The sequence below is a fragment of the Pelodiscus sinensis genome, chromosome 16 (assembly GCF_049634645.1).
Source record: "Pelodiscus sinensis isolate JC-2024 chromosome 16, ASM4963464v1, whole genome shotgun sequence".
In the NCBI taxonomy this organism is placed as follows: domain Eukaryota; kingdom Metazoa; phylum Chordata; order Testudines; family Trionychidae; genus Pelodiscus; species Pelodiscus sinensis.
The window spans coordinates 40,997,544-41,018,224 of NC_134726.1; the positions used below are offsets into that span (position 1 = coordinate 40,997,544).

Sequence of the window (20,681 nt, forward strand, 5' to 3'; positions counted from 1 at the left end):
CCTGCCCCCCCGCACGGGCCGCAGGGGGAGTGCACGGTCCTGACCCCCGGCCTATCGGGTCACCGCTGAACAGCCCAGCCGTTAACCGGCGGAACGCTCTGTGGGAGGAGGCTGTGAAGGCCACGCCCCCGTGGGGGCGGGCGGGGCGATGGGCGGAGCCTTCCCCCAGCGCGCGGCCCGCTCGCTCCCGCCCCGGCCGCCATTTGCCTTCGCCGCGCCCAGCTCGCGGGCCCGCGGCCCAGCCCCTCACCGAGCGGCTCCGCCCACCCCGCCCCCAGCTGGGCGGGGCAGGGGCAGGGGCAGGGGGCGGGGCTGCGCAGGCCCAGTGGATGCGGAACTCGCGAGCGGCGGGGCCCTGCAGGCGGCGCGAGGAGGGGCGGGCCCGCGCTGAGCTCGTGAGCCGGAGGGCCAGGAGGGGGCTGGGCGGGAGGGAGGCAGGGGGCCAGGAGGGGGGGGCGCTGGGCGGGAGGGAGGCAGGGGGCCAGGAGGGGGCTGGGCGGGAGGGAGGCAGGGGGCCAGGAGGGGGGGGCGCTGGGCGGGAGGGCGGCAGGGGGCCGGGGGGGGGCTGGGCGGGAGGGAGGCAGGGGGCCAGGAGGGGGGGGCGGCGCTGGGCGGGAGGGCGGCAGGGGGCCAGGAGGGGGCTGGGCGGGAGGGAGGCGGGGGGCCAGGAGGGGGCTGGGCGGGAGGGAGGCGGGGGGCCAGGAGGGGGGGGCGCTGGGCGGGAGGGCGGCAGGGGGCCAGGAGGGGGCTGGGCGGGAGGGAGGCAGGGGGCCAGGAGGGGGGGGCGCTGGGCGGGAGGGCGGCAGGGGGCCAGGAGGGGGCTGGGCGGGAGGGAGGCAGGGGGCCAGGAGGGGGCTGGGCGGGAGGGAGGCAGGGGGCCAGGAGGGGGCTGGGCGGGAGGGAGGCAGGGGGCCAGGAGGGGGCTGGGCGGGAGGGAGGCAGGGGGCCAGGAGGGGGCTGGGCGGGAGGGCGGCAGGGGGCCAGGAGGGGGGGGCGCTGGGCGGGAGGGCGGCAGGGGGCCAGGAGGGGGCTGGGCGGGAGGGAGGCAGGGGGCCAGGAGGGGGCTGGGCGGGAGGGAGGCAGGGGGCCAGGAGGGGGCTGGGCGGGAGGGAGGCAGGGGGCCAGGAGGGGGCTGGGCGGGAGGGAGGCAGGGGGCCAGGAGGGGGCTGGGCGGGAGGGAGGCAGGGGGCCAGGAGGGGGGGGCGCTGGGCGGGAGGGCAGGAGGGGGCTGGGCGGGAGGGAGGCAGGGGGCCAGGAGGGGGCTGGGCGGGAGGGAGGCAGGGGGCCAGGAGGGGGCTGGGCGGGAGGGAGGCAGGGGGCCAGGAGGGGGGGGCGCTGGGCGGGAGGTAGGCAGGGGGCCAGGAGGGGGCTGGGCGGGAGGGAGGCAGGGGGCCAGGAGGGGGCTGGGCGGGAGGGAGGCAGGGGGCCAGGAGGGGGCTGGGCGGGAGGGAGGCAGGGGGCCAGGAGGGGGGGGGCGCTGGGCGGGAGGGAGGCAGGGGGCCAGGAGGGGGCTGGGCGGGAGGGAGGCAGGGGGCCAGGAGGGGGGGGCGCTGGGTGGGAGGGAGGCAGGGGACCAGGAGGGGGCTGGGCGGGCGGGAGGGAGGCAGGGGGCCAGGAGGGGTGCTTTTGGGGCAAGGAGGTGCATGGGGCTGGGACATTCTCAGTGTGACACTGACTGCGTTCCACTCTGGGCCCCTTTGGCTCTGGTAACACTTGTGTTTGCTTATAGGAGCTGCAGGGCAAAGGAACCAGCCTCTAATCCCAGCTGGCCAAAAGCAGTGGTCAGCCCTAGGGGGATTCATGTCCCAACCCAGCTCTCCTGGTGGCCTAGCCACGAGCGCCAGCCCCACTGCAAATGAAGGCCCTGCAGAGAATGCCGTGTGGGCAGACATCAGGGCCTTGCTGCCCAACACGAAGGAAGACCTGAAGTTGGACTTCAGCGAGAGAGTGGAGGAAAGTGTCATCTCATTGCTCCAGCAAGCTAGAGATCTCCTCTATGGAGCTGGAGGTCTCTGCTCTGGAAGCACAAGGGAAACCTGCTTTCGAGTCAGTGAGATCATACTAGATTACACTTGGGAAAAACTTAATATTGGGACTTGGAGAGACGTGGACAAGGACTGGCGACGCGTGTATTCTTATGGCTGCCTTTTCAAAGTGCTGTGTATGTGCAATGAGCAAGATGCCACTGCAGATACAATTCGGGTCTGTGACATGGGACTGCTGATGGGAGCGTCCATCCTGGATAACATCCTGGTTAAGGTCATTAATGTTCTACAGAAGCATCTGACACTTGGGAAAAGGTCTGCTGAAGAGGACACACAGGAGTCACGCAGAAAGGTGATCAATGTTCTTGTCCACCACTGTGCTCTCTACAGAGAGAATAGGAACTAGTGATCCTAGCAAACTATTGCACCCCAAATTTCAGGCTGGGTTAAGGAGCCACTCATCTTGAGAGGTAAATCACGTAATTGGGCCTCTCTTTCTTGGGTAGAAGTGGACATTTCAGGCAGCACAAATGAGATGAGCTTTCCAAAGGCAGAAGATACTTTTCTGCAGCCCTTCTCTTTTGTTAACATGGAATTTCTCATCCTGTTTTCTCTGTTTATTTGTAGATCTAAAAGTAGCTATTCTGTCCTATTTTGAGATCTACTTTTTACTTGTCTCTTATCCCCTGGTTTCCCAATTAATAGGAGGTCTCTGTCACACTTTTGTGGCCTCTTCCATTCAAGAATTTCAGTTTTTGCAGCCATGAAGGAATTGATCCTCACAGGCCCTATAAATAAGTAGCATAACCATCTGTGCCTCGGTTTCTTCATCTGGAAAACAGATCTATGATATGGGTTCTTGAAGCACTTAGGTGTATACTGATGAAGTTTTCTATACAGCAGGTTCTCTTTGGGCATTGCATATCACCAGGGCTCGACAAACCGTAGCGAAATCCACTCAGCAACCCCGCACCGCACATGTGCACACTGCCAGTGAATGGGGTGACCGGCTGAAATCTACTCACCATGGGCAAGTAGATACATGGATTTGTCGAGCCCTGCATATCACTGTGGACAGCGCATGGTGCACCCAGATCACTGAAAATACATTTAACACTAAAACTGAAGAGAATGCACCCTTTAATGATTTGAAAGACACTTCAGGATGTTGCAGTGCCTCAGGGTCACCATTTTCAACATCAGTTATCATTGTAGATGCAGAAGGTATAGAGGATTGGGCTGAAGCTGTAATAACCCGATGGCACACCTCCCATAGAGGCGGCAGGATGGGGATGGAGGGAGCAGCAAGCACCGGTTCCTGAGGAGATGCCTGCCTCCCCACCAAGCACCATCTGAATTAGAGGAAGCAGTGCGGGGGGACGGGAAGGGGAGGTATAGCTAAGAACTGGTGCTCACATGAGCACTGGGTCCTGCCTGCCTCCCCCACATGTAAATGAGGAACTGCTGTAAAGTTCAGCGGTTACACATTTACTAACATAAATGCACTTTAACATCCCTAGTTGGGAGTCAGGTCTGTGAGGTGTTTTTGTTTTGTTTTTTTCTGCTTCTCACTGGTGTATGACCCACTGACCAAAAAAAGGTTCCCACCTGTGCAGTAAGGGCTGCAACCTGCATGAGCTCTCAGTGCAGCTTGGGGATTTCCTGCTCATTTTACATTTTTTTTTTTTTTTAATTTTTGGTGACCAGCTGAATCTCTTCCTTCTCTGCTCTTGTTCCTCTTCCATGCCCTGGTGCTGAGGGTAGCATTGATGACAGCTGGCGGACTGATCTCTGCCGACTGCAAGGAGCTGAGAGACACTTTGGACTGTTTGCTTGGCAAGCAACACAAAAGGGAAGTCAACTTCCCACCACACTCACTGGTATGCCTGAAAATCACAGAACCATAGCACTGGAAGAGACCTTGAGAGGTCATCAAGTCCAGCCCCCAGTCTCATGGCAGAACCAAGCACCATCTAATGCTCTCTGACAAGTGTCTGTCTGACTTGCTCTTAAATATCTCCAGGGATGGAGATTTCACAACCTCCCTGGGCAATTTATTCCAGTGTTTAACCACCCTGACAGGCAGGAAGTTTTTCCTAATGTCCAACCTAAACCTCCCTTGCTGCAGTTTAAGCCCATTGCTTCTTGTCCCCAGCTGACCCCAGGCTGCATGCTGTGTTTCAAAGGGGCAGCACCACATGGAGCCCAGGGGCTGGCCCCAGTCTCCATGTGGGGCTGCTACTTTGATCCACCTGCTCCACTCCACCCCCTACCACCTCTCTCTGATAGAGGAAGCAAGGTGGGGGGAACAACTAGTCGACTAGTCTTTCATATTCCTAGACAAAACAAGCCCAGTTCCTTCAATTTGTTTTTTAGACCTTTAATAATTTTTGTTGCTCTTCTCTGGACTTTGATTTGTCTATATCCCTCCTGAACTGTGGTGCCCAGAACTGGACACAATACTCCAGTTTGAGGCCTAATCAGTGCAGAGTAGAGCGGAAGTATGACTTCTCATGTATTCCTCCCTGCACTCCTGCTAATACAGCCCAGAATTATGTTTACTTTTGTTTGTAATAGTGTCATGTAGTTGATTCATATTTAGCTCATGGTCCGCTATTACCCCTAGATACAGGTTTTATTAGTCTATAAAATGCTACTAGACCATTTGTTGTTTTTTTTCTGTAACACACTAACTCAGCTATCCCCTGAAGCTCCTTCCTAGACAGTCACTTCCCATTCTGTATTTGTGAAACTGATTGGCTTTTCTTAAGGGTTTATCTCCATTATGCCAGTGCAGCAATTGATCCACTGACCATCAAATTATGTCGTTAGGTGCAATAAATCAATTTCCCAAGCACTCTCCCCTGGACACTGGTATTCCTCCAGGACATGCCTAGTAGCCCCTGTTGACCTTACCGCACATAACTAACTGGGGGTATGTCGACTTCAGCTAGATTAGATCGACAGCGGGAGTTACCGTATTTTCCGGCGTATAAGGCGACTGGGCGTATAAGACGACCCCCTAATTTTTTAGTTAAAAGATAGGTTTTCGTCTTATACCCCAGCACCCCTCCGCCTCCCCGGCTTTGCTCCCGGTGTCCCTGGTCTGCTGGAGACGGTCCCCAGCAGACCAGAGGCACCGGGAGCAAAGCCAAAGCAGCGGCGGGGTCCCGCGCCTCTGAGGCTTTCCCAGAGCAAAGCCTCAGAAGCGCGGCACCCCGCCGCTGCTTCGGCTTTGCTCCCGGTGCCTTTGGTCTGCTGGGGACCGTCTCCAGCAGACCAGGGACACCGGGAGCAAAGCCTCTGAGGACGCCCCGGCAGCGGGACAGCCCCAGCGCGCCTGGGCTGCCCCGCCGCCTGTATACCCGGCGTATAAGACGACCCCCGATTTTTGGGGGATGTTTTTTAACATCAAAAGTCGTTTTATACGCCGGAAAATACGGTAGTCTAGACTAGGACTAAGGGAAGTACTTTGCATTTATCCTTATTGAATTTCATCCTATTACCTCAGACCATTTCTCCATACTTATGGGCCCTTCTGCCCTGAGAGAAGCTAAATTTCTGGCTCCTCCAGCCATAGGTGCTTAGGCTATAAAAGGAGTTTACTTTCCACTCCTGGGTATTTTGGGAAGTTTTTGTGCTTTGGAGGTGTTCTGAGGATTTTATCCCCATTCAGCTCAACTGTAGCTTTCCTTGTTTGTTACATCTTCAGTTCCAGTGATTTCAGCTGGGAGAGACTAATGCTGTTTTTAACATACATGTTTTCTGCTGCCATAGCAAGCAGATTACTTTGTTGTGTTGTTAAATCCCTGTTACAGAAAATCCGGAATGACCAGCCTGCTGTTCCAGTGATAAAATCAGAAGAAATAATCCCACTGCTTCACTGCCCTTCTCTAGAGCATTTCAGAGACAATCACATGACTCCACAAAAGCCTGTTGTCCTGGAGGGAATTGTTGACCACTGGTCATGTATGAAGAAATGGAGGTGAGGGCAAGAGCTTAAAAACAGCTTTATCCTTTGGCCTGATTAAATGAGCCTGTTTCCTGCACCAGTTAACTCAAGCTGAGGATAACGTATGCCTCTGTAAATTACGAAATGCCAGCTCCCATGATTCCTGCTAGGAACATTATCTTGCTGAATAATTTGCTCTACTTCTGGAATAATTATATTTTGCTAACAGTACTTGGGTGTAACAGCTCCAGCTTAGAAACTTACATCCAAATAGATTTTGCTTTGCTAATGACAGAATAATGGTAATTAGATGTTGGAAAGACCTGGTCTGTCGTTCACTCTGTCTTTTTGGGGGCCTATACAGGGAAACCCTCTTTGGTGCATTTTCTGGTGCTGTACATCAAAGCTGGACATATACTGCCAAAGATTCTCAGGATTATTCATTTGAACTTGCTTCAGCCACATCTTTTCTTTCTGTAAACATTCACATGATCAAGATTTAGCGAAAAATACTTGGTGAAAGTGAATTTCAAAGTTTCATGTACAAGAATTATTGGAAATGAAATCGTTCTTTCACAAGCATAAATATTAACACTGGAAATGCTTCCAGGTTGAGCTTGTGACTTACTTGAACATTCAACTGAGCAATGCACCTAAAATTTCAGATGGCATATAGTGAACATTTGTTGCCAAAGCATGATTATAGAAAAAAATAAACACAACTCTCAAATGAATTTGAGGAAACCTTTGTCTGCTTGCTGATATTCCACAAGCATAAACAGAAGCTACTTCCACTGAATAAATTATGGTTCGTTATTCACTCTGTACTCTTTTAACTGGTGTTCTCTCCTCAAAGATGTGTTCAAATAGGAAACAAAGGGTTTTTTTTTTAATTGAAGAAAAATTGTGGCATTAAGATGTTTACAAACCTCACTTCTTATTCCTTTGCTGCCTGCATCCTTGGTGTCTCTGGTTGGCTGGTTTTGAGAGCCGAGGCCTTCTCCGTATATTAGTCTTGTAAATTGCTTACTAGACTTCAGGTGCTGTGTAAATAGAAAATAACGAACAACAATGTTCCAAGCAATGCAGCTTTCACCTCTCCTCTTAGGGATACTCTATCTGGAAAAGGGGTGTTTTGGGAAATGTTTACATGTCATCAGGTATGTGCCCGACTGAAATGCTTCAGATTCAAAGGAAAAAAGCAGCTGCTCTGTGATACTAAAGTTCTTTGTTCACAAAACCCCCTCAGAAAATGGATTTCCCATCTGACATCAAAACTAAGAAAAATAATGAAAACATTAAAGCTAAGATTGAAAATAATGGAACCTGCTTTCTTCCAGTGTGGATTATCTCCGCCAAATTGCCGGCTGCCGCACAGTCCCTGTGGAAGTGGGTTCCCGCTACACTGATGAGGAATGGTCTCAGACACTCATGACTATCAACGACTTCATTGACCAGTATATTGTTACCAAGGTCTGTTACAGTCACATTGTTTTATCTCTAGACAAAGTCTGGGATTGGACTGGGGAATTCCACCCTAGACCCATTTGCAAAGGATATTCGAACAGAATGCTGCTTGCAGAATAGTCCCAAAGTGCAAGGCTCACCCCCAAGGGAGGCACAGAGGAATGTTCATGCAGGGGCAGCTGAGGTCTGAGCTAGCCCCCTAGGGGCAAGAAGAGAGCACCACCCAGCTCTGCTTCTGGGCCCAGCCCCAGCTGCTGGCCATGGCTGCCAGCCCCATGCCTGGTCAAGGTCCCGCCCCTGCTCCCAGCCGTGTCCTTAGTCTCCTCCCCCTTATCCCCACCTCCAGGAGCCTTGACCCTGCTTCTGCTTCGGGGGGGAGGGGCAAAGAGGTGACAGGGCGCAAGGGAAAAAGTGAGTATGGGCTTTATAAACAAGACTGAATCATGATGTCTGAAATACTTTCAGGAATTGAAAGTTGCCAGTTTGCATCAGTGAATGCTTTCTCTTTTTCTGGACGTTAATGTGCAGCAACTGGAATTTAAGAGCTTTCCTAGGCACTGAGCTGGGGACTTAAGAGCACCCCTCTTCTGGAACGTGTCTGTTACTTGCCTGTTGAGCTGTTTGTGAGTGTCAATTGGACTATCAATGAACAATCTAGAACTTTGCCTGTCTAAAGGGTGAATCCCTGGCCATAGAGGGGATTTTACAGGCCAGCTGGTTTTGATCATTGCACAAATTCCATCAGGAGACTCCTCCTGTAACTGTTCTTTGTGCTCTTCGCCACATACTTGCATAGTTGCTGCCCCTCCTTCCCATAAGTCTTGTGGGTGACTTCTGAAACTTTGAGGGTGCTAGTGTGACCAGAAAACAACTCCTCCTTTGGCCATATTCATTGGCGTTACAGACAATAAGGATGTGGCACTGGAGAGGCCTCAGATGGTTCCTGCGTGGGTCCCATCTCTGAAGCTTCCGTTACAAGTAGAACAAAGATGATAGAAAACCACTTGCCATTTTTTCCCCCTTTTTTGCTTTCCATCTTTGACACAGTCATTCTGTCTCAGATGGCGACTATATTCTACTTGCTTGACCCAGTCTAGTGCAGGCAAGGAGCCTTACACCAAACCTTATAGTCACCCCAAAGTTCCCTCTAAGATGCATGGCTACGCGCCCACACAGTATTTTCTGAGCCCTGTTCAGAGGTTCAAAGCTACCCTCCCGTGAAGGCAGGGAGTTCAGATGCCCTTCCCACCAGTCAGCTGTAAACAGCAGCTAAACGCTGCTGAAGAGCTCCCAGAGCAGAAAAGCAGCTGAGATAAGGCTGGGGGGAGGGAGTAATTAATTAATTGGCTTGGGAGAAAGTCAGAGGGGAGGGAGGCTTGGAGAGAGACTGAGGCAGAAACCCTGCAGTCTCTTCAACCCTCCTGGGCTGGGAAAGGGGAGGTAAGGGGCTGACTGCATGGGATTGGTGGGTGCTGGCATGGGTGCAGTGAGGTGGAGGCAGTTTGTTTGGGGTGTCCTGACTCGCTGCAGTCCTGTCTGTTAGGCTGGGGTGGAGGGAGGAGGGGAAAGCAGGCTGCACTGGGGAGATGTCTAGGAGGATATTTGCATGATTACATTTCAAACAAAGTTTACATAGGTATTACTGGCCTAAGATAAGAAAGAAGAAGATACTTGTCACAGAATTTTTTTGGAGTGTTGCAGATATCTAAAACTGAACTTAATGATTTTTTAAAATCCTGCGTTACTAATTAATACTTGGTAAATTCTATTGCTTTAAGGCCGGTTCTGTGTTATGTGGTAGAGTTCTGGCTCTTATGAGTCAGAAGTAGCAAATACTAGGTGTAATTATAGTTTTGTAGAATTAAACCTTATTTGCAAGCTCTTTGAAACATGCATCTATCTACAAACCCTGAAGCCATTTGTTCTATTCTTCCTCAAGCGGAAGAAGGCTAATTCCCTACCTTTGTAGTCACTAAGGGTACCTCACAGCAACTAGACACGGATGTCTTGTCTTAATATATTTTTCCACATTTGTATTAGTGGTGCACATCCACATACTACCTCAATATTGGTGTTACACCAATAAGAAATGTCAGCCTGCCCAAAAGAAAATGCAACCCACCCAAGGGTAGAAAATGTTAGCGGGACACTGGTCATCAGCACTGTTCCTCTACTAAGATTATGGTGCTTTGTGAGATCTGATCCAATTTCACTGCAATCCCACAAGGCACATGAAGAAATGAGGCAATAGCTTAGATACTAAATGTCCCTGTACTGTGGCACAAGCATCTGGACCAGAAGTCTCTCAGCTGGAAGGACCATGTGACATCGTATCTCCAGCCAAAGTAGTCTATTATTATTTAGTTGACTCTAGTGCAGGGGTGGGCAAAAGGGCCAAGCAGGTGGATCTGGCCTGCGGAGGCCCTGCTGCTCCGCCAGCCCCAGGCCAATTAGGGTCTGGGGGCGGGGGAGCGCCCAAAGCTGCCTCCTGCCCTGCCAGGAGCACGTGGTGCTTTGAAGTGCCGCACGCTGCTCACAGGGTGGGGGGGGGGAGAGTGGAGGAGGCTTCATGTGCTCCCCAGGCCAATCAGGGCCAGGGGGTGGGGGAATTGCATGAAGCTTCCTTCACCCTGTGAGGAGCCCATGGCATTTCAAAGTGCCACGTGTGCATCGCAGGGCGGGACGAGGCTTCTTGTGCTCACCCGCCCCCAGGCTCTGTTTGGCCTGAGGGTGGGGGAGCATGCCAAGCCTCTTCCAGGGCACGGGTGCCTAGTGGGAAGGGGGGGCAAAGGTGCTCCCCCATCCCCAGACCAATCATGGTCTGGGGGTGGGTTGCCCCACTGCTTCCCATTTAGGCCCCACCCCTTCGCTCATTTTTTAAGTGGGCCCCAGGCAAAAATTATTGCCCACCTCTGCTCTAGCAGTTAGGAATAAATTATGCCAGTAATTGACTTCACTTAAGTAACTTACATACATGTATTCTATAAATCGTTATTCTCTCTCCTGTAATTCCAGAATAACATTGGATACCTTGCCCAACACCAGCTTTTTGATCAGGTAAATCTAAAAATGAGTGTTTTTTTTAGCTTGCTGTAGAGACAAGGTAATATCTTTTATTGAATCAACAATGTTGGTGATGGCTAGTCTGCACTAGAAGCACTACATCAGTGCAGCAGAGCCATAGCATGGCTGGTGAAGACACTCTCTGCCTTTCAGATAATTTCTCCAGTTTGTCCAGATCATTTTTAATTATGATCTTATCCTCCAAAGTACTTGCAGCCTCTCAGCTTGGTATCATCTGCAAACTTTATAAGCACACTCTCTATGCTAATATCTAAATTGTTGATGAAGATACTGAACAGAAGAGGTCCTAAAACAGATCTTTGTGGGACCCCACTTGTTATGCCCTTCCAGCATGACTGTGAACCAGTAATAGCTACTCTCAGAATGATTCTCCAGCCAATTATGTACCCACCTTATAGTAGCCCCATCTAGGTTGTATTTCCCTAGCTTACTAATAAGAAAGTCATGCAGGACCATATCAAATACTTTACTAAAGTTTCAGTATACAACATCCACCACTTCCCCCTTATCCACAAGACTTCTTATCCTATCAAAGAAAACTATCAGATTGGTTTGACATGAGTTGTTCTTTACAAATCCAAGCTGGCTGTTACCTGTCACCTTATCTTCCAGATGTTTGCAAATTCCTTAGTTATTTGCTCCATTATCTTTCCTGGCACAGAAGTTAAGCTGCCTGAGCTAACATGAGAGGTTAAGGAAAAAAATTTTTCTTGCTCTTCCCTGTAACACCGTTTTAGATAGTTGAAAGCTGTAATCATGTCCCCTCTGCCTTCTCTTTTCCAGACTAAACAAACCCCGTTCTTTCAGTCTGCCCTCAGATCTTGTTTTCTAGACCTTTAATCACTTTTGTTGCTCTTCTCTGGACCTTGTCTGTAGTTGAATAGCTTTCTGCTGCTCTGCTAAGATGCATGCATTACTACCACACTGACTCATGCTTAGAATTCTCATTGCCCTGTTTTCTCTCTTTCCTCTGGATTTTGGCTTCCTTCACCTTATGCTTTCTCCACTTACATTGTAAACTCTCAGGCCAGGAACATTGTCTGTACAGTGCTCAGCGGCGTGGTGTCTTCATTGAGTGCAGCCTTTGCATGCTGTCACAATGCAAATAATTCATGAGCAGGCCTCAGCCCTTGGGTGGGCAATAATTTTTGCCTGGGGGCCACTTCTGTTTACAGATGCCCCGGAAGGGGTGGGGTTACCCACCCCCAGACTATGATTGGTCTGGGGGTGGAGGAGCCCCTCTGCCCCCCCTTCCCACTAGGCACCCATGCCCTGGAAGAGGCTTGGCACACTCCCCCACCCTCAGGCCAGTCAGGGCCTGGGAGCGCGGGAAGCCTCCTCCCGTCCTGTGAGGAGCACGTGGCACTCTGAAGTGCCAGGGCAGGGCGAAGGAAGCTTCACGCAGCTCCCACTGGCCCTGATTGGCTTCCAAGTGCTTCCCGCGCTCCCCCCAGCCAGTTAAAGCCTGGGGCAGAGGAGTGCCCAAAGCCTTCTCCGCTCTGCTCCCGCCCTGCGAGTGGAGCCGCAGAGGGGAGAAGGCTTCGGGCGCTCCCCAGGCCCTAATTGGCTTGGGGGCGGGAGAGCAGCAGGGCCTCTGCGGGCCGGATCCACTTGGATCTGGCACACGGTGAACCTTTTGCCCACCCCTGCCTCAGCCCATGAGTAAAGATACTTGTGACAGTTATGGGAGAGGAAGGAGATGGGAACAAGGGAAGAAGGAAAACAAATAGTATCAGTAAAAAAGTCCTAAATGCCGCAGGGAAGTGGAAAGAAAAACGAAACCTTTGGGCTACATCTACACTGCAGGCTTCTTGCACAAGAACTGTTTTGTGCAAGAGTTCTTGTGCAAAAATTTTTGCACACGAGCACATCCACACTGCCATGTGCTTTTGTGGAAGAGATGTGCCTTTGCGCAAGAGCGCCCATGGCAGTGAGAACGCTCTCTTGCACAAGAAAGCTCTACTGGCCATTTTAGCCATAGGGGTTTCTTGCGCAAGAAACCCCTGTTGCCTGTCCACACTGCCCTCTTGTGGAAGAGCTCTTGCGCAAGAAGGCTTATTCCTTGTGGGGAGAGAAATAACTCTTGTGCAAGAAGCCCTGTTTTCTGACGCTTTACTGTAAATTTACTTGCGCAAGAACACACATGCAGTGTAGACACTCCAAGTTTTTGCGCAAGAACAGCTGTTCAGTGTTGCCTATTCCCAGCCTCTGAAAGACACTAGGAACACCATTCCTGCCCATATTGGCTAATACAACAGCTGTTGATAGACCCAACCTCCATGAACTTATCTAGCTCTTTTTTGGAACCCTGTTAAGGTCCTTGTCTTCACAGCTTGGCTGTGCATTGTGTGAAGAAAAACTTCCCTTTGTTTGTTTTAAGTCTGCTGCCTGTTAATTTCATTGGGTGAAATTAATTTTATTTGTGATGTTGTTGGTTATTGGAAGTAGATCCCAGAACTGAAACAGGATATTTGCATCCCTGATTACTGCAGCTTGGGGGAAGGAGAAGAAGATGACATCACCATTAATGCTTGGTTTGGTCCAGAGGGAACAATCTCACCTCTTCATCAAGATCCACAGCAAAATTTCTTAGTCCAGGTCTGTACACTACTTTTCTAATGACTGCTTAATGCAAGTGTAACTAACGGTATAGCTAGAATGTACATACGTCCTAGAAATGAGGGTAGCTAAAGGTTTGATTGATAAGTGGCATGTGTGAATAGCTTATTATGTCTCTGTGTTCACCACCTTTGCATCTCAACATCTGACAGCTGTGAATAAAAGTATGCTGTCAATGGCCTGCAAGGAAGGAAAGCATTATTTATCTCCATTTTACAGGTGAAGAACTAAGACACATAGAGGGGAAGTGAGTTTTCCATGGCAGAGCTGGGAAGAACTCATCAGATTCCCTCAAGCTGAGATATTATCCATAAGAGCTTCCTTATCCTCTCTACGAGGTAGAGTTTTGAGTTAATTTATAGCAATAGTGCAAATAAAACCAGCAGCCCTGATTATTTTATTAAATAGTCCACAGGTTGGCAAAAGGGCCTCCGCAGGCCGGATCTGGCCCATCAAGCGAGTTGATCCAGCCTGTGAAGGCCCTGCCGATGCCCCCGCCCCCAGGCCAATCAGGGCTTGGGGATAGGAAGATCACATGAAGTCGCCTCCCACCCTGCAAGGGGCTTAGCTGGCGGTTGACTCTAAGCATGGCGCTCCTTGCAGGGCGGGGGGCACGGAGGGAGACTTCACGTGTTTCTCTTCTCCAGGCCCTGATTGACCTGGGGCAGCACGCGAAGTCTCCCACTGCCAGAGACACAGGTACCTAGGGGGAACCGCCAGCTGTTCTCTCCAGGAGGGGAGAGAGAAGGAACAAAGACTTTGCACACTCCCCCACCCCCAGACCAATCAGGGTCTGTGGGTGGGAAAGCACAGAAGTGTCCTGGCCCCGCCCCTTCTACCTGAGGCCCTGCCCTTTCTGGGGCAGCCCGGGGCCACTTCAAAAATTTCTGAAGTGGCCCCCACTCAAAATATTGCCCACCCTGGAATAGCCCTTTGTACTTACATGAAAATTCAGTGTGTAAAGGGCGTTCTTCTCCCCGTAGGTTTATTAATGTGCCATCAGAGTCTCCAGTCCTGAACGAGCATGACACACACACGTGAAGACATACTGTGTGCCCAGAGTTTACAATTTTAAAATGTTTACCTGTGAGTTTGGAGACCAGCTGGAGACCTCAGAGTTGCTCTTTTCTCCTCTTCAACATCTGAGTCAGTGTACAAAGACAAATAACGCTATGGCTTCCAGATAACTGAGGCACTGGATATTTCTCTTCATTAATGAGAAGGGGTATGAGCCATACTTATCTAAGTCAGTTCCATTTCAATGAGAGATAGTGTTCTTTAGCACGTTTCTAAAAATGGCTGTTTAGATTTTCCATGCAGTTAAACAGCTGTCATGTTCCACTAGAGCAGGGTTTCCCATCTATGGGTCGCCATTACATTTCAAAAGGGTCCCCAAGTGTCTCCCCAGGTGGCTCTGCCCTCCCTCCTCCCCCCATTTTTGAATTGCCCTGGGTCACCAAATCTTACTGAATTGTCAAAATGGGACCCCGTCTGGAAAAGGTTGGGAACCGCTGGCCTAGAGGTAATTGCATTTTGGTAGGAAAAATTCTCTAATGTATGGCCCTTTGTGATGCATACTGGGATCTTTCTGGAGGAAAGGCTTGCATAGAGTCATGTTATGAGGAGAATCTGGATGCCTTGTCCTGCTCCAACCAGCCTTGTGCCATTTGAGCCTTGAGAAGAGAGTCTGTCTGTGAATGGGAAGTGATGTATTGTGGGCAGCAGGTGGCCTCATAACCCCAGGTTTACTTCAACTACTTCTTTTTCCCAGTATTTCCCAAGGCCTGGCTATGAGTGGTTTGGAATGGCACTGCAGATTGGTGGTGCATCCCAGCCAAGGGAGTGTGATATCAACACTTGATCAGTGAGAATGCCAGACAAGTTCCCATCGTGTGTGAGACAGATACAGTAAATGAGAAGACCTGACACTCACTCATTCCATCACTTCAGATCCTTTGGAAAGTCCTGAATCATCATACCAACACTCTGGCCAAACTGTCCATGATGATATGTGGAGGCAATAACATAGTCAAGAAGGTGCCAATCCCTGGAAAGAGGGTGTCTCCAGGTGGTCCTGTATGTCTCCCTTTCTCTAAAGATAACCAGGCCATGTTCTGCACATTTGCTCAGGAGGAGGATACTGTTGGAACTTGAGATCAGAAGGAAGTCTATATCACAAGGGTAATGCATTAACCACTGTCTGTTGGATAGAGCATTGCCTTGCTAGGTCCATTGTGAATTTCCAGATTGCCTCCAAGCATCATAAGTAGGCAAAATCAATATGAAAGAAATTCATTGTTCAGTCGCTTCATGATATAGTGATTCAGGAGAAATGTCAGCAGTGTCTCCAAGAGACATTTGCCACCATGCCTACAGCTGTTGATGATGATGAACATTTCTGGAAGGGTTTAAAGGTTGCAATTCTCTCAACATATGCTGAGTCTATTGATTGTCATCTGCCATCATCAAGATTGGTTTAAGAGTGATGCTGAAATTCAGGGCCTTCTCAACCAGAAGAGAGAGAAGCTCATTGCATACAGCAAAATGAATTATCACAGCAAGAGAAGAAAGTCATACAAGCAACTTAAGGCTGAAATCCAAAGGGAAATCCACATAAAACAAGTGGTGATGAGAAAAGGCCAAGAAGATTGATGCTGATAAACATGACACAAGGAGCTTTTTTGAAGCAATAAGGCCATTTACAGTCCATGCCCCCAAGATCCTCCTCCACTCTCAGCCCAAGATGGGTCAATATATTTTAAAAACAGCAAAGCCATCAATGCCAGGAGCATTTTGAGTCACTCCTGAACCATGAGTCAATTGTCTGATCCACTATTGAATCCATATCTCAACAACATGAGACTCTCTTGCTGATCCTCCCCACCTCCTCCCTTCATCCTTGCAGCAGTAATACAAGCCATCATGCTAACTAAGAATAAGGCAACAAGACTAGATGGAGTACCAGCAAAGTTTACACATTTGGAGGTGAACTGGTAAAGAAGCTCCACAGACTTTTCTTCAAATGTACGGAATATTTGAGAGTGTTTTGTGGGTGAATCTATCTGTCCGTGAGTCTTTGTCAAAAATTCCTACTAAATGGTAAGAGTTAAAATCACTAAATTCGGTAGGCAGCGTCCTCTTATCATAACTTAAAGCAAGGTCAAGTTTGGTTGTGCAAGGACATGTGCATGGAATGTGGTTGTTTTTCATCCAGCAGAAAGAGATGACTGTGATATACTCCACAATGACCACGGGGGCATCAAGCAAGCATGCCCCCATCTTCCCAATAGCCCCAGAGAGTTGTGGAGCAGCTGCCAGCTGGTCCAGGAGAGAGGTTCATGCTCCCCGCCCCAGAAAATTGCAGAGCAGCTGCCACCCAGACCCTGCCACCCTACCCAGGTCCAGGACAGCAGCTGCTGGCCAAGCAGCACAGCCCCCACCAGCCTAGCAGTTGGCGGTCGGACAGCATGGCTCCAGCTGCCCCAGCCTGCCCCAGGGAACAACCAGCAGTCAGGCTGGCCTGAGGAAGCAGCAACCATATGACCCCTGACTCTTGCATCCCCCTCTCCTGAGCCTCCCAACTGCACTCCCCATAGTCCCTGCCCTGAAGGACCCAAGCAACACTGGGTAAATCTTCCAAGTCTGGTGTAGTGAGAAGATTCCAGAAGACTTGAGAAATGCCAACACTGTAACAATCTGATAGGTTGGAATGGGAAATTATCAAGGCAGGGCCTTGCTATCTACAAGAGAGACAATTCTCATCCATAACCTCTTAACCAGTTACTGCCCTTTGCTGAGGAAATATTGCTGGAATCTCAGTGCAGTTTCAACCAACATATTTGTTGCCCTCCAAATCCAGGAAAAGTTTTCTGAGCAAAATCAAGACCTGCACATGGCCTTCATCAATTTGACAAAAGCTTTCAACTCTGTCTGCTGCAAAGTCCTGTGGGAGATACTGGCCAGATTTGGCTGCCCCTCAGAATTTTAGAGATGGACCCTTTTTATCAAAACTGGGGGTAAGAAAGATTGAGTTATTGCTCCAGCCCTGTTCTCCATCTAGTTAGCAAATTTTGGTCCTCATTAAAGCCTTTCTTCCCAATGGAGTAGATAGTCAGTACAGAATGGATAGGCAGCTTTTTAGTCTTCAACATCTCCATTCCAAGCCTAACATCCACCATTAGTGATCTTCAGTATGCTGGTGACTGCCATCCTTGCACACACTGAGAATGACCTTCATCAAAGCCTAGGACTCTCTCTGAATATCAAGAGGACTAAAGTGTTCTGTTAGCCTGTCTCAAGCCTTGAACATGACCCACCACAAATCACCATTGAGAGTCAGACTTTGGAGACAGTTGAGCACTTCTGCTACCTCGGCAGCAAATTCTCCCAAAATTCAAAAATCAACAGTGAGATCCAGCACAGGGTCCAGTACACAAAGCCTTCCCTGGGGAAACTTCAAGGATCATGACCTATGGAAGGACACTGAGATCCAGTTCTCTAAGGCAACTATTATTCCTAAACTCCTTTATGGCTGTGAAACCTGAGTGACCTATCAACAGAATCAAGACCTCAGAAGTCAGGAGAGGTGCCACCAACAATGCCTGTGGAAGAACTTTGCATCGAGTGGAAAGATCGCTACTCCACCACCAGCACCAACTCTTCTGGTCTGGATGTTGTGTGTGGATGCCAGACTCTTGCCTCCCAAAACAAGTCCTCTACTCTCAGCTCACCAGGTCCAGGATCCCATGGTGGTGAAGGAAACACTACAAAGACAGATGGAAAACATATCTCAAGAAAACTGATGTGGACACAAGCTGGGAAGGACTAGCTGCCAGTGGTGATGGTGCCACATCCTCTCATCAGGCTGAGGCCCACTTTGAAGACAAGCACCTTGCCCTCGAGGCTGGAGAGAGAAGGAAGGAAAGAAGTTTTCCCGCATGCAGTTGACCTGCCAGAAAACGTCTGTACCTACTACGGGAGGATCTGTGATTCCCGGATCAGACTCCTGAGTCATGTCAGGACTCATATGTAAATCTGTGGTAGAAATCGTTCTTCAATGAGGGATCGCTGATGATAGAGACAGTTATCTATTACTAACAGAGCACAAGTGCCTTAGAGGATTGATAGCCTAGAAACTTTCATTTGGTCTGCAAGTTAATTTTTAACCTCATCTCTGCAACTCAGAGCAGTGTGGATCAGTCTCTCTCCCAATTAAATATCATGATGTAGAAAAGTAATTTAATGGCGATTGCAAAATTAGACATTGTAGAGTATGAGCAAGCTCAATACCAGCCTGCTGCTACCTGGAAAACTCCCTTTTCTCCTCTTGAATGTAGTAGTACTCAGCTCAGCAGGCACAGCTAATTCAATACCGTTTTCTATTAACCATCCTTTCAATGCAGTTTCCTTCCAGCTATGTAAAACACTTTGGAGCCTGGGTGCCATATCATTAAAAAGGAATACAAGAAGAGCTGCCTTACCTTCTTTACAAGCATCTCCCCAGTATTCTGAACATCTTACCTCAGGGATCGGCAAACTTTTTGGCTCAAGGGCCACATCTGGGTAGAACTGCATGGCGGGCCATGAATGTAGGACTGAGTTGGGATGCAGCCTCTAGCTAAGTGTTGCTTCTCAGGCAGCTCCAGGGGGCAGGGCAGTGGGGCTAAGGCAGGGTCCCTGCCTGCCCTGACTCCACATAGCTCCCAAAAGCAGTTGGATTGTCCCATCGTGGTTCCTGGGGGATGGAGATGAACTCAGCGTGCTGCTGCTATCCGCAGGCACCACTCCCACAATTCCGCTTGGCCGTAGTTCCCAGCCAATGGGAGCTATGGCGTGGCTGTGCCTGCACTGAAACCCCTCCTGATTCCCCCACCCCAGTGTCTGCAGGGACATGACAGCCACTTCCAGGGGCAGCATGGGACCAGCAGGAAGAGAGCCTGCCTTAGCCTCACTGAGCCATCAGACTAGTAATCCCACAGGCCTGATTAAAAGCGCTAATGGGCCAGATGCTGCTTACAGCCCATAATTTACCCCACCTCTTTTACCTGTGGCATGAAGCCAGGTACAAAGGCTACAACCCAATGTGATCTGTTTTATTCATTATATAGTACATTATTTGTTCCTTAGTAGCAAAAATCATGTTTTGCCCAGGATCTGGCAATCTGTTGTATTCTACTGTTAAGTGCTTGTCATGATACAGGGACAGAACATTAGACTGATCAAGTAATTAATTGAAGTTAAACACTATTTCAGCAGGTTGTGCAGATTAATGACAGATTGGAAATGTATATCCCTCTACCTGCAGGTAATTGGAAGAAAATACATCTGGCTATGTTCTCCACAGGAATCAGAAAATCTATATCCACATGAAACCCAACTTCTTCATAATACCAGCCAGGTAAATGACTGCCTGCAGTCTAAACATTGATAATCTAATTTTAAATAATCAAGCCATCTTTGAATCTGAAAACAAATTGTGTGTTTTGATTTTAGGTGGATGTGGAGGAACCCGATTTAGTTAAATTCCCCAAGTTTGAACAGGTTAAATTTCAAGCTTGTATTCTGACACCAGGACAGGTTCTGTTTATTCCAGTGAAATACTGGCATTATGTACGATCTCTTGATGTCAGTTTCTCTGTCAGTTTTTGGTGGTCATAAGCCATTATTCAATGTAATGTAATATAAAAATAGCAGCATGCTGTATTCTTGATTAGTGAAAGAATGTTCAGACCTTCAACAGAGGAAGGCTTTTCATAACATGAGAATGTTCTCATTATCTTCTGCTTAAAGTGCAGAGCTGAGTTAAGAAATTAAATTTTTTCAGCTGCCCAATGGAGCGAGAAATCTAAACAAAGAATCAGAAATGAAGTAGCTGCAGCAGCCATGGTTTTGTGGCTGTTTCCAATACAAATTCCTAATAAAGAGCATCCATCGAATGATCAGCTCAAGTATACATCCCAAAGCAAGACTATATATGGGCATGATCATGATGCTGGGCTGTCCAAGTGAAACTGAAGGGAGCACGTGACCCATTGTAAGTTTACCATCCATCTGAATGTAATAGTAGCATAGTCTAGACTTCCATTGTGATGGATAATAGTGATGCAAAATTTCAGAACATAAAAAGGAGCCAAGCCATAAAGCCAGGCAACAGTCCCCTGTGCAGTAAAATCTGCTGCTAATGAGGGCTGGAAGTGCCATTCTCTGTGGATTCAGTTATCAAGCTCAGCTGGAGTACGTGTTGTGCCCTTTGCAGGGAGATGGACTATATTCCTTTCATTGCCACTAGCAACTAATTCATGACCACCCTCCCTGGTGCAGTTGGCAGGGTTTGGTGGTTCTCTCCCTTCCAACCCATTGTAAGGAAACAGACTATTCTAAAATGATTTTTTAAAATAGCTGCTGGAGAAATACATTAATATACAAAACAGGGACACTTCGGTGACTTCATCTTCTGACCTAACAAAAAGCCCATTTGCTCACAGGAAAGATGAAGCTTCATTTGCTTGATTAAAACTCTGATATGACTAATCATTGCAAATGCAGAGTTCTCTCTCTCACTCTTATGCCAACCC

At 49.2% G+C, this 20,681-nt stretch overlaps 1 protein-coding gene across 5 annotated transcripts; it reads left to right on the forward strand.

The window, feature by feature from the left end:
* Positions 1-233: 233 nt before the first annotated feature.
* KDM8 (lysine demethylase 8) lies at positions 234-19,938 on the forward strand. 5 transcript variants are annotated; one of them, XR_012896225.1, is made up of 9 exons: positions 234-395; positions 1,730-2,337; positions 5,804-5,970; positions 7,278-7,410; positions 10,420-10,461; positions 12,937-13,086; positions 13,327-13,445; positions 19,412-19,504; positions 19,600-19,644. XR_012896225.1 is itself a non-coding variant. In XM_075899954.1 (8 exons), exons 2-8 carry the CDS (start codon positions 1,801-1,803, stop codon positions 19,762-19,764), a joined length of 1,287 nt encoding a protein of 428 aa, XP_075756069.1. In that variant the 5' UTR covers positions 234-395; positions 1,730-1,800; the 3' UTR covers positions 19,765-19,938. The 5 variants fall into 5 exon arrangements, 3 of the variants coding, with proteins under 3 accessions (XP_075756069.1, XP_075756070.1, XP_006123337.1); XR_012896226.1 differs by lacking the exon at positions 19,600-19,644 and adding an exon at positions 14,091-14,332; XM_075899954.1 differs by lacking the exon at positions 13,327-13,445 and having other exon boundaries at positions 19,600-19,938.
* The last annotated feature ends 743 nt before the right edge of the window (positions 19,939-20,681 follow it).

What these genes read in the sequence shown, in the direction of transcription:
- KDM8 (XM_075899954.1), top strand. Translation starts at nt 1,801, where the DNA reads ATGTCCCAACCCAGCTCTCCTGGTGGCCTAGCCACGAGCGCCAGCCCC. An exon ending in TCATGTATGAAGAAATGGAG is followed by an intron (nt 5,971 to 7,277) that starts GTGAGGGCAAGA and finishes GCTTTCTTCCAG; the next exon opens with TGTGGATTATCTCCGCCAAA. An exon ending in AACACCAGCTTTTTGATCAG is followed by an intron (nt 10,462 to 12,936) that starts GTAAATCTAAAA and finishes TATTGGAAGTAG; the next exon opens with ATCCCAGAACTGAAACAGGA.